This window comes from Engraulis encrasicolus, chromosome 24 (genome assembly GCF_034702125.1).
Source record: "Engraulis encrasicolus isolate BLACKSEA-1 chromosome 24, IST_EnEncr_1.0, whole genome shotgun sequence".
Lineage (NCBI taxonomy): Eukaryota > Metazoa > Chordata > Actinopteri > Clupeiformes > Engraulidae > Engraulis > Engraulis encrasicolus.
In genome coordinates this window covers 34,888,151-34,901,559 of record NC_085880.1, presented here as the reverse complement: position 1 = coordinate 34,901,559, position 13,409 = coordinate 34,888,151, and the positions used below count along the sequence as shown (strand labels likewise).

At 43.2% G+C, this 13,409-nt stretch overlaps 1 protein-coding gene across 1 annotated transcript in view; it reads right to left on the bottom strand.

The window, feature by feature from the left end:
- The window catches only part of mertka (c-mer proto-oncogene tyrosine kinase a), a 54,529-nt gene that overhangs the window by 19,132 nt on the left and 21,988 nt on the right, over nt 1-13,409 (bottom strand). The window contains exons 6-8 of the mRNA XM_063191272.1: nt 11,181-11,267; nt 4,545-4,660; nt 3,562-3,745 (exon numbers count right to left, since the gene is read on the bottom strand). Coding sequence (XP_063047342.1) covers nt 3,562-3,745; nt 4,545-4,660; nt 11,181-11,267 — 387 coding nt within the window. The remainder of the gene's footprint in view (nt 1-3,561; nt 3,746-4,544; nt 4,661-11,180; nt 11,268-13,409) is intronic.

The window sequence follows — 13,409 nt, the reverse complement described above, 5'->3', positions numbered from 1 at the left end:
TTCCATTTCCTCTCTGCTCTCTCTGCCTGTAACATGAGGGATCCTGTGGTTCTTTAGCTCTGATGTGATGTTCATTGAAACCCACCTGGCCCTGCCTGGCCCAGTCTCTGAAAAAAAACTCTAACTCTAACGTAGACTTGACCTCATCCCTTGTAGTATAGGCTCTGTTTCCTCCACCTGATTATCATCAACTTTCAAATCTTTTCGAGACTTTGTCTGACCTCGAGCATAAGAATTGATGTTTCTCAAATGGTTGACCCTCAATGGTTTCCTAAATGTATTACTAAAGGCCCAGTGCACTGTCATAGTAGTGTAGTACTATAGTATTTAACTTTCAATGTCTATTACTGCGTGTCACAGGAGGTACGGCATGCATTAAGGGGCTACAATGACTGTTTTATTGGTTTGTGGTTGAAACTGGATGTGTCTGTGACCATTATCATTTATGCAGGTCATCTTAAGTCAAAGCAATTTTGTTTTAAGCAACTGGACTTGTTGAAGGTTGAATGACATGTCGTCCCTCAACTGAAGAGTTTCACTAGAATTTAATAATTTTATAGTTCTGAAATATGAGTTATTATCTCTGGAACCAACATGTGTTTATGTATATAGGATTAATTTAGTCTTCTTTCATTTTTGGTTGAAATATTGTCCTGCAAAGTTGAGACACGCATCGGAGTCATGCTCCACAGTGGATGATAACTGCATCAATAGGGAATATTCTGCTTGTTCTGATTCTACTTTTTTTCTTACTTGAAATGAATCCTAAGAGGTCTCTGAATCTTCAGCATCTTCCTCAAACAACCCATCTGGGATTACCAATAATGTCCTCGAATAGTGTCTCTCCTTCTGATTCTGATACTGACTTTTCTGATTTGAAAAATACTAAAAAAAATGGAAGATGTCACTACCAATGTCCATTTTGAAGGACATTTCTTTAACACCTAAATATGGGAATTAAACAATGTTACATTAATTTAGAAATGGTTTTATTGTGCTCGTCAGAGATTCAGAGATTGAACAAACATATAAAGATGATTTTATAAGACAATAATTGCCCACATGAAAGTATTATGCATTTACCTTTCCTTTAACGGCGGCCTATTTTTAATGGACACCATTTTCCTTGCAAAGAAAGATAACGTTCCAAAAACCCCACCCCTACAAACGTGGTATCATTTGAAAGCTCTGAATGTCCTCTTTAAAGACCACTGTGAGCTCAGTAGTGTGTATGAGGTGGGAGATATTGTGGTTTACAAAGGTCCTTTAGACAGGACAAAAATGAACTGCTGGTCGTCAGGAGGATAGCTATTGGAGAAAAATGGTTGACATTGGTATTTTGTCTGTAAAAGGTGTTTTGCTTGGTGTGTCAACTCATAAAGGTGAGAACTACTAAAACCTTAAACAGAAAGGAGGCGCACACAAGCCTGAACCTCACTAAAGACCCGCTCGTCCCTTGTAGTTTGATGAAATTTCCTCTCACACTTAGTCAAAGTACTGTAAGATGACCACACGTTTTCTACGTCAAAGGAGCCCACTTGTCTATGCCTCTGAACATGTATTAACTCAACAAAGAATCTAGTCATCCCAAAACCCGAATGTGACTGCAGAGGATCTGATGATGTCTGCTCTTTAGCCCACAGCCCTATTATAAATTAGCTTTTACCATCATGGCAATGACCAAGTCGTAATGTATTCCTAAAGTGTTCCTGTGTACTGTCATAGTGGTGTAGCTAGCACCATGGTAGTTCAGGTTTTTCAGTGACTATAAGATCCTTCCACTGGTGGAACGGCATTTGTTAAGGGGCTAGATGCCAAAGAAGCCCCCACACCCCTGTCCCTTTCTGTGAGCCATAACTCAACTCAGACCTGCTCATTCCTAAACCCCTCTCTTCCCTTTCATCGCTGGATAGATGGGGGATCTCATGGGGCCTCTTTTCCAGGGCCACTAATTGGAAGAGATAGGAGACTGAGTGACTTGGATGATTCACGAGATAGCTCACTAGTACTGCCACAGAGCTCGCTTGAACCTTTGAAGCATGGAGCTTGATCAGAACTTGTAGCTCAAGTAAAAGTCCAGTTGCTTAAAACTAAACTCTTGACCTGGATGATTGAGAATCTTCACAGACATACACAAAAACACCAACACGCGTGAGCAGGCAGAGGCACACGCAAGCACGCAAGCACGCACGCGCGCAGACACACACACACACACACACACACACACACACACACACACACACACACACACACACACACACACACACACACACACACACACACACACACACACACATTGATTTAACACTCCATGCATGCTTTTCTATCTTCCCCTATTGCCTTATAGTAAATGCATAATGCAGGGCCCTGTGGAGAAGAGAGGGTACCTTTGGAGTTCTGTCAGCTCCAGTCCACACAGAGCAGTAGAACATCACAGAAGATTTTCTGCACATTTCAGACCTTTCAGTTTCAGAGGGGTTTTTTTTGCATCTGATTTCCACACGTACTCAGTGTGCATCTTGCACGTGGTAGGAAACAATTCACTCCGCAAGGCACCCAGCATCCCACACATGCCACAGGGGTGAAGTCATCCTCCTCATGCACTCATGATGATATAACACACACTAAAGCACTACAGCAGTGTTTGTTTAGTGTGTGTGTGTGTGTGTGTGTGTGTGTGTGTGTGTGTGTGTGTGTGTGTGTGTGTGTGTGTGTGTGTGTGTGTGTGTGTGTGTGTGTGTGTGTGTGTGTGTGTGTGTGTGCGTGCGTGTGTGAGAGAGAGAGAGAGAGAGAGAGAGAGAGAGAGAGAGAGAGAGAGAGAGAGAGAGAGAGACAGACCGACAGACAGACAGACAGACAGACAGAGAGAGAGAGAGAGAGAGAGAGAGAGAGAGGGAGAGAGAGAGAGAGAGAGAGAGAGAGAGACAGACAGACAGAGAGAGACAGACAGACAGACAGACAGACAGACAGACAGAGAGAGAGAGACAGACAAAGAGAGAGAGACAGAAGGAGAGAGAGAGAGAACAAAAACAAGAATGGGGGAGAGAGAGAGATAAAGAGAGAGAGAAAGAGAGGGTACTATATGTGTGTGCATGAGTTGCCAAGTGCTGTGCCTTTCGCCTTAGCAACACAAGAGGGTAAAAGCAGTCTGTGCTTGGATGATGATGACTGTAGCAAGGTGCTAACTCGCATCCCTTATGTCTGCTGGTCCTGCCCCAGATATACAGTGTAGTACATATAGGCTACTCATATTGTAGGGTCATATCATGTCACATGCACACACACACACACACACACACACACACACACACACACACGGGCGCATGCGCGCGCACACGCACACACACGCGCGCGTGTGCTCACGCACGCACGCATGTATGCACGCACACACACACACACACACACACACACACACACACACACACACACACACACACACACACACACACACACACACACACACACACACACACACACACACACACACACACACACACACACACAAACAAACCCTGGGGTCCATCACCTCACAAACTCGGACACACACAACAGCACACTCACCTCCTTCAGGTGTCTTGATCTTAACCCAGGCGCTGGGTTTGGAGTTTCCCACCTCGTTGCTGCAAGAGACACTCATGTTGTAGGGAGTCATGGCTCTCAGGCCTGTCACCTCGTGCTGGAAGGGAGGGACGTGGGCGATGACCACACGCGTCGGACTGCCCTCCCTGATGCTCAGCTCTCGCACCTGACAAAAGGCAAAGGTCAGTACGAGAACATTAACAGAATAGTTCACTTAAAAACAAAAATCTGCACTTCCCACTGGGAGTCCACGGTACAGTAAGGGGGGACATGAAAGTGAGGGAGGGTATGCTTACGTGTGCAAGTGTGTGTTCTTCATGAAGTAGAACATTACCAAAGATCACAGATTTAACTCCTATATGTGTTATGATAGAGTTGTCCAATTTGAGAGTTGGATATGCTAGAGCAGGTGTCACCAACGTGGTGCCCGCGGGCGCCAGGTAGCCCTCCAGGAGCTTCTGAGGTGCCCAAAAGGATGTTCATAAATTGTGTCGACTGCAAGAATATAGTCACAGTTCATGTTTTTCTTCATCTCAATATGATAATATATCTTTATAACCTATAAGTAAATTATCATTCAATCATAGTGTGACTTAAGAATGAGATCAAGACATCATTTGAATAAACAAATAGCCCTTGGGTAGCCCTCAGGAGCCCTCGGGTAGCCCTTGGTAGCCCTCAGACCCAGAAAGGTTGGGGACCCCTGTGCTAGAGCTTGTTATTGTAATATTTCATGGAAGATGTCAGCTGAGCATTCTACCACAAAAGCCACATGTTGACAGTACAGCACCCATGTGTAGGATGACTGTGTGTGTGTGTGTGTGTGTCTGTATGTGTGCATACCTGCGTGCGTGTGTTTGTGTGTGCGCGCATGCGTGTGTTTGTGTGTGTGTATGTACGTAGTATGCATGTGTGTGTGCACTACTGCGCTTGGATGTGTGTGTGTGTGAGCCCTCCTAACTCACTGAGATAGAGCACTGGGAGAGTGGTGAGTATCCGTCGTGTCCGGGTGTCCAGCTGAGCATCAGCCTGTTGTAGCTCTGCTCCGTGACGTTCAGGCCCCCGATACGGTCTGGGAGACCTATGAGGGGTCACAACATGGCTAACAGTTACATCTCAAAATGATAAACATTATTGCAATTTCTCCTCCCCCTTTTTTTGTAAACACAAAACTAAACACAAAACACAACAGTCATCACTACAACACAAAAACGAAACCAGGGAAGAGTAGGTGAAAAGGAAAGGTGCCGCCCAGTGGGCAATTAACACAGGATACCGTAAAAGACCCATCTCCTCCGGAATTACGGAGGGGTAACAGTCACTCTAATTTTGAGACGGCCTTCAGTTACACTTCCCAATATTAAACAGTGTTGAAATAGGTCAATTACTGTTAATCTGACTTGATGTAAACAATATTTCAGTAAAAGGCACTATGACATTTATTTGAACATTTTTATATACAGAGGAATGTTAGCATTACATTTTTAGAGATATTTTGGGATTGGGATTTGAATGCCTTTATGCATAGGACAGTGATGGCACAAAAACATCAGACGCGACTTGAGCGACACTGGCGACGAAAGTAATTGACTTTGTATTGAGTCTCTGGCGACATAAGAGACAAAAGTGACTTGGGCGACCAGAGGCGATTAAAGCGAATTGAGCAACAGTTTGTAGTTGAACTTCAATGAATACTATGCTAATAGACCGGTCCGAGCCGGGACATAATCGCAACGTTTTCCTGTCAAGGTTTTCTTAATGGATTCTTGTACTTTGGACCATACCGATCAAAATAAGCTTTTGCGCCGTCAAAAAAGTTGTCCGGAATCCAAGATGGCCGCCAGAAATTAAATATGGCCACCAGAATACCTAAAACCAGTCCTATGTTGGAGGAAATTGTTCAAAGATCATTTTCTTTGGCCTAAGTTGGAGATTTATGGTGACTGAAATAATATTCTGTGGCTTAGAGATCATTATCTCATTGTGCAAATCCAAGATGGCTGCCAAAAGAGGTCCCCTATACTAAACTGTCATATCTCCTGATTGAAAAGGGCTACAACCATAATTATGGGGTCTATTCATATGTTTCCATGGTCTGTGAATCCATTTCTGCATGTATTTTGTGAATCTGACCATTTGTACAATTTTGCAAATCCAAGATGGCTGCCAAATGTGTTCCCCTCAACCACAAACTGTCTTATGTTTGGATCTAGAAGGGCCATAACTATAATTCTGGTGCTTATTCATGTTTCCAATGTCTATAAATGTATTTATGCAGGTGGGCTGCAAATTGAATCATTAAGTCTGTTAGAAAATCCAAAATGGCCGACAATTCCAGTACCTCTGCTGTGGTGAAACAGTCAAAGACTTGACACAGTATGACATTTCATTTGTAGTCTAGAAACATAGATGCATTTTACAAATATTCTGTTGCTATCAAATTATTAACCAGCATACTCTGGTCTACTCATAGGTTTCCATGGTCTATGAATCCATTTATGGCAGCATTTTGGATTGGATTCAGACTTGATAAACAGCCATTATGAAATTTTATTTGTAGGCTAGGGATATAGATGAATGAATTCAGAGGCAATTTATGAATATTCTGTGGCTATCAAATCATTTGGCATGACTGTATATTTTGTGGCATAACAAATCATAACAAATTATGTTACATTACATTACATTGCATTTGGCAGATGCTTTATAACCAAAGCGACTTTCAAAAGAGGACATAATCAAGCCAACATCACAAGCAAATACAAAGTGCACAGGAGATATACAGAACAACAAGTGCAGCTGCAAAGAGGGGTTAGTTGTTTTTTTTTGTTTGTTTTTTTTTAAATATAAAGAGTAAATAACGAGTACACACACACACAAACGCACACTCACAAACTAAACTAAACTAAACTAAACTAAATATCATGTCATCATGTCATGTTGCCTCCGCTGTGGGGAAACTGTCAAGACTTGTTACACAGCAATTTTGGTTTTATTTGATTTGTAATCTATAGGGTACAGATGAATGATTACATTTTATATGTCACACTTGTTGTTGTTTTTTCTCTCTTAAGTCTTTGAATGTTTGGAGCCAAAGTCTCTAAATTTCAGTTATGCTCAAAACAGCACTGTCTTTGGAAACTCCAAAATGTTCTGTACAAGAATATATTTTTGATAACTGAACTTTGCTGTGCATCCTAAATTAATATTTTACTGCTCAACCATGGTTTCTGAAAACAGCTTTGCATATATGGTGCATGGAGTCAACCAAAGTCTAACAACAGTCAACAGGTACTGCAGCCCAGGTACTAGATTCCAGAATCCCTCCGCATTTCTTGGTTTTGCCATATGAACAGCTGTGAACAGTTTTCTATGAGATTTAGGTCCGGGAAATGTGCTGCCCCTCAGTTGGATGCTGTTTGTCTGGAACCATGATTTTGGTCGCTTGCTGGTGTATTTAGGGTCATTGTCTTGTTGGGCATCCACTTCAAAGGCCTTTCCTCATTAGTAAAAGGAAACATTAAGCTTACTTCTTCCAGTATCCTGTTGTACTCAAACTGATCCATGATCCTGGTACGCAGTACACAGGACCAACATAGAACAAAAACATCCCCATCATGATACTTGCACCATTATTAGATAAGATTAGATTAGATTGTTCTTTTGAGGTCTAAGGGTCATAGACAGTTTGTCGGACATCCTGCAAACCATAGTACACAGTGAAGACGGTTAAGCATGATTGTGCAAGCATCATGACAGGGGGATTTTTTCACTCTGTGGTGTTGGTCCTATTTACCACATGCCAGGAATCATGGATCAGCTTGAATACATCTAGACCAGCACCATGTTCAAGAGCAAGTGCAAGGACAAGCACACTCTCTGTGTCTGTCACTGGTCCTTTTCCATCAGTTTTTTATTATTTCAGTTGTGCAAAATAAACTGTCATCAGGAGTTTGAGCAAACATGAGCCTCATCAACTGGTGGAACTCTTGAGCCAGGTCCAGTCATAGCTTCTGTGCCTGTGTGGATTTCCTATAGGCCTACCGCTTCAAACCATTTTCATCAACTATGTATTGAAACAACCTTCCTCCTGACGAATAAAACCGTCGCTACAACACTAGCTGTTTTTCCGTCATGTGTCGCACAATCTTCTCGATGCGTATCATATTATGCAATCATCTTTTTTAATGGAAAATGCATGTCTCTTTCTCTTGCACAGTCTCTCTCTCTGTCTTACTGTACCTACAGAATGGACATCCAGGGTTCAAATACTAAAGCCCCCATCACATACTCTATTTGCTCCAGTCAATTTAAAGTACCAGCTGATCCTAATTACATTACCCCTTCAGTCAGGTTGATGAGCTATTTAGTGACATAACCTTTGTCAGCAGCACAAGCAGGGTATTCTGGCAGGATCTTCTCACTTTCTCAATCCAGATTGCCTGTCCCTGCTTACTCGGACCAGTATCACTCACTCGCTTACACACACACACGCACACACACACACACACACACGCACACACACACACACACACACACACACACACACACACACACACACAAACACACGCATACTACATACACACACACACACACACACACACACACACACACAAATCAAATATCATACTTGCTACATAGCGTGCATATGGCCATTCCTCAAAGTTGAGGTGGTGGCGCTGTCTGCCATTTAGAATTTTCTTTCAGGAGTCGGATTCACAAAATACCTACCGAAATTGATTCAGGGACCATGAAAATATATTGAAAACGCACTAGAATTCCAAACACTATTCGTAGAACAGGAGATATCCTACTTCATAGGGCCACGTCTGGCAGTCATCTTGGATTCGGACGATGAAAGTACTGGTTAATGATTTACGAGTCACAGAATATTAATAAAATGCATTATTTTTTTCTGAATTCACTCATCTACAGTATATCACTTGACTACAATGCATATTTCATTCTTGCTGTGTAGCCAATCTTTCACAGTTTCCCTGAAGTGGAGGTGGCTGCATTGTTGGCTATTTTGGATTTTCTGATAGAACAAATGGCGAGATTCACAAAATACATGCAGAAATGGATTCACAGACCATGGAAACATGAATAGACACCAGAATTATAGTTTTGGCCCTTCTAGATCAGGACATAATACAGTTTGTGGTTGAGGGGAACACATTTGGCGGCCATCTTGGATTTGCACAATTAAACAAATGGTCAGATTCACAAAATACATGCAGAAATTGATTCACAGACCATGGAAACATATGAATAGACACCAGAATTATAGTTGTAGCCCTTTTCGATCGGGAGGACCACTTTGGCAGCCATCTTGGATTTGCAACACGAGATAATGATCTCTAAGCCACAGAATATTATTTCAGTCACCATAAATCTCCAACTTAGGCCAAAGAAAGTGATCTTTGAACAATTTCCTCCAACATAGGACTGGTTTTAGGCATTCTGGTGGCCATATTTAATTGCTGGCGGCCATCTTGGATTCCGGACAACTTTTTTGACGGCGCAAAAGCTTATTTTGATCGGTATGGTCCAACGTACAAGAATCCATTGAGAAAACCTTGACAGGAAAACGTTGCGATTATGTCCCGGCTCGGACCGGTCTATAAGTAGCTATGATGTGGTTCGGCGCCAGCCGCTGCAGCCAATTGTCGGTCTTGCTGGGTACTTTGTAGCTAGTTCACCTCTGGGGTGAATTTCTCAAAACCAAAGTTGCTTACTACATTAGCTACTTTGTTGTTGTCAATGCATTTTCCCATTGGCAACTAGAGTTCTCAACGGGTCGGGTCAGCCCGAAAAACCCGACGGGCCCTTTGGGTTCGGGCCGGGTTCGGGTCGAAAATATAAGCATATGGCTCGGGTCGGTTCGGTCCGCGGGCTCAATCTTTTCCGCCCAGTGAAAAAAAAAAATCAGTTCTGCTGTTTACCGTGAATCATGGCGAATTTCCCCTTGATGGGTCAGTAAAGCTAGACCTATCTATCTAAATATATGTAGGCCTGCGTAACGAAGGTCTGGCAGGCTGCTGCATGCAACCTTGCGCAGTGCTTAATTTGTAAATCACAAGGTACCAGAACGCAAAACAAACATCACATCACAGCGATGATGAGTTGGAAAGAGGTCCCGGAACGCACAGAAAAACTACATTGGCTACAATTACGCAAACTAATAAAAACGGGAAAAAAGTTCTTAGATGCAATTTTAACGATATTGAGTCCCATGTCAGCTCATGGAACCATACTTTTGTTTCTTAATACAAGGGATGGTTGGCAATCCAATGACTATTTTAAACAACTATAACAAATAGTAGGCCTAGCATATTAAATGCTGTAATGACAACAACCAATATTTTTAGTTTGATCGCTAACTTTATTGCTTAGTAGGCCTAGTCTCAGCAAATGCAGTGCATGGAAATTATGTTTTCCCCATGAGGTGAAACGAAACCGAAGTGGTCTTCTACATAGGCTATACTAGAAAGGACAGTGGCTTTCCAATTAGGTTATCCTTTCCACGTATTCACACAACGTTGGCATATGCGTATTAAACGTTAAATCCACGCTTTGTTGGCGACTTTGTTGCATATAATTGGGCTAATCCGCATGTGCTGTTGCGATATGCCACTTCACTATTTAAATGGCTCGTGCACCGATGGTAAGCGAGCGGCAGCGAAGGTGCCGGTAGACTTGGCTTTTCACACTGACTGTCTGCTCGCGCTGCGGTCTGGTTGAAAATCCCCTCAGCAAATGTTTTATTTGGAGCGTGTAGGCCCTGTTTGAATGAAATATCACCTTGTCTTTGCTGTTTTCGTGCTCAAATTGACTTTTAAGCAACTGTCGGGTCTTGGGGCGCACACACATGCGGAGCGCTCGCCAGCCGAGGAAGACCTCATCCTCTCACCTAGGCTATCTGTCTTTTTTGCTACATGGCTGATCAATGCACCAACCGTAGCCCAGGTGCCACTAGAAATTAGTATGTCCAAAACCTTGTGTGCCGACCAAAATTTGATGAAACTTTTAAACAATGTTTGGCACAGCCAGGCTTTCCATCTCATCCACGCATATGAACAAACAAGGAGGGAGGGGCAACTTCACGTAGCCTACATTTAATCAGATACACGGGGTGGAAATTAGTAAGCCTACATTTAGAAGTCAAAACAAAAGGTGAATAGATTGTTGTTGCCGTGAAGAGACGGTTATTGAAATCGCGCTGTGGATGATTCTGCTTAAATAGCAAGAACGTTTCCCCATTTCATATTATGTTGCTATTGTGGAAAATATCTTTTGACTAGGTTTTTAAGTGGGTTATGCAATTTACTGCACATAAGTGCCCTTAAAGACCCACCACAACCCCTCATTCTCCATAGGATAACGTGGGGAAACTCGGCTAACAGGCTAACAACTTCTCTTTTGAGAAACTCACCCCTGGTGTGTTCGCGGGATGAAGCAGAGTGACAGGAAATTAGTGGAGGAGAGAGAGAGATGGGACAGGATCAGGACATGATCTCGGGTCAGAATCGCACATGGGTTCTCGAATTTATGGTATGGCGACTAAACCGACAGAACTCCCGTATCCCGCCAAGTATTACCTTTGATGTTGATGTGCGCCTCTCTGGAGCCGGTCACTCCCTTAGCGTTGACGGCCTCACAGCTGTAGCGGCCAGGCTTGTCTATACCTAAGGGGATGAAGAGAACACGTCATAATTCACGAATACATAATAAATGACACATTCTTACTTTTTGGTCCTTCCAAGTTAATTCTTTCATCTTAATTCGTGTTGTCTACATCAGTAACTAGCTTGTCAACGCTTAAAGGGAATGAAGAAATGCATGATCATCATATTTCTACATATTTCTTCAATTATTCTTGACAACTCCTTCCTGTCCATAATTTGTTGTTCTCTGTCTTGTTTTGAGTGAGGTGAAATGAGCAACACCAACGACAAGGCACAAAAAAGATGATGGGCGGCTATCAAAAGCCTTTTTAACCAGTGTCTGTCTCTCCAATGACTCGTCTTAAAGTTCACTTCTACACAGGGAGTATCAAATCTGAGTCACTGTCTCTGTGACACAATATGCCTCCTTGCAAGGATAATAGGCTTTGCAAAGTGTGTGTGGAGTGCGCACTCTGATGCGCGCACACACACACACACACACACACACACACACACACACACACACACACACACACACACACACACACACACACACACACACACACACACACACACACACACACACACACACACACACACACACACACACACACACACACACACACAGAGTCAGTCAAATTGGTCTTCTCAATGGCGCATAAATGTTGAAGGCTGGATTGACTCAAGATATGAGGTTTACTGGATGGCCACTTGTTTTTGCCCCCGCACCCCTTTCAGCCCTTCAACAGTTCCCCAGTGCGTGGCCCACCCAGTGCTCCAACTCCTGCCCTCAGTCACCCACCTACTCCTCAACCCTTCCCCCATCCAACCCTGCCTCAACCACCAAGCCCGGCCACCTTCAGTCACATCTCCACCCCCACTTGTCCACCCCCACACAACCTCACAAGAGGGATGTGTGACATTTGACGATATTGAATCGTGAAGAATAAGAATGAGTTGAAGATGGTCGACAATCTGCCAAAGTGGAGAAATCATAAAGATCGCCTTGGAGTGATAATGTTTACTTAATCAGAGTGAAAATGTTCACTATATCAAAGTGGTGTTTACTTACTTAGTGTTGTTTCTTACGGAATGTATTATATTCCAATAGTGCACTTTATCAGAGTGTTATCAGTGTGTTTACATTTTAGTTTGTTTAGAACGTTTTTCACATGCAAAATTGCAAGTATAGTTTGTATTCAAAAAAATCTGTTCAGAAAGGTTTGTGGCCCTAAAATGCCTGTTTCCATTTGTTTTTTTCTTGATAGAACATTTTGGATTTTCATATTAAAAAATCGTGATATGACATTTTTGCCATGTCAGCCACCCCTATCTTACATCAACATAGCAGCTGATTTCCAGGACCTCTTTCCCCCTCCCTCTACTTTCCCTCACCCAGCTGTTGTACAGTAATCCTCCCATCCCACACTCTACAGATGCACACACCACAGCTCCCTGCTCTTCTCAAACCCCCACTCCTCCACTTCTTCCCCACTCCACCTCCACCTCCACACAGCCCACACAAGCACACCAGTTGATTTCCAAGGACCCTTCCCTTACTGTCAACACCCCTCCCTTTACAGCAAACTGCTGTACATAACCACACCACTCTCTCTCTCTCTCCCCCACCCTCTTCTTCCATGCCAAGCCTCCTGCCTTCTGCCCCCAATCAGCCTCACGTCACAGCACAGCCAGCACAGGCAGACCAGCAGCTTTCCAGTACACTCACCACCCCACCAGGGCTTGACACTGGCACCTGCCAACCGGCCAAATGCTCGTAAAACTTGGCTGTGGCTAGTAACACTTTCAGTGTCACTAGCCAATTTGTCAGGTAGCTTTTCCTATGGTATGACATATCAGAATAGCGTACATCCTGGCCCTTTGCTCTTTGTGTATCAATTGTTTGTATTTACGTTCAAGAAAAATCTCAGTTACTCAGTTTCTATTTGTTTGCTTTATTTCCGATCCATGCACTTATCCTCTGAGGTTAGATGTACAGTGTCATAATAATCATTTTTTTTACGAATCAAATTTGTGGCTAGTAGAATAGCTGGTTGGCTAGTGACTTGGGAAAACCACTAGCCACAGTGGCCGGCAAGCGAAAAAGTTAGTGTCAAGCCCTGCACCCCACTCTGCAGAAGTGCTCAACACCTCAATCCCCCC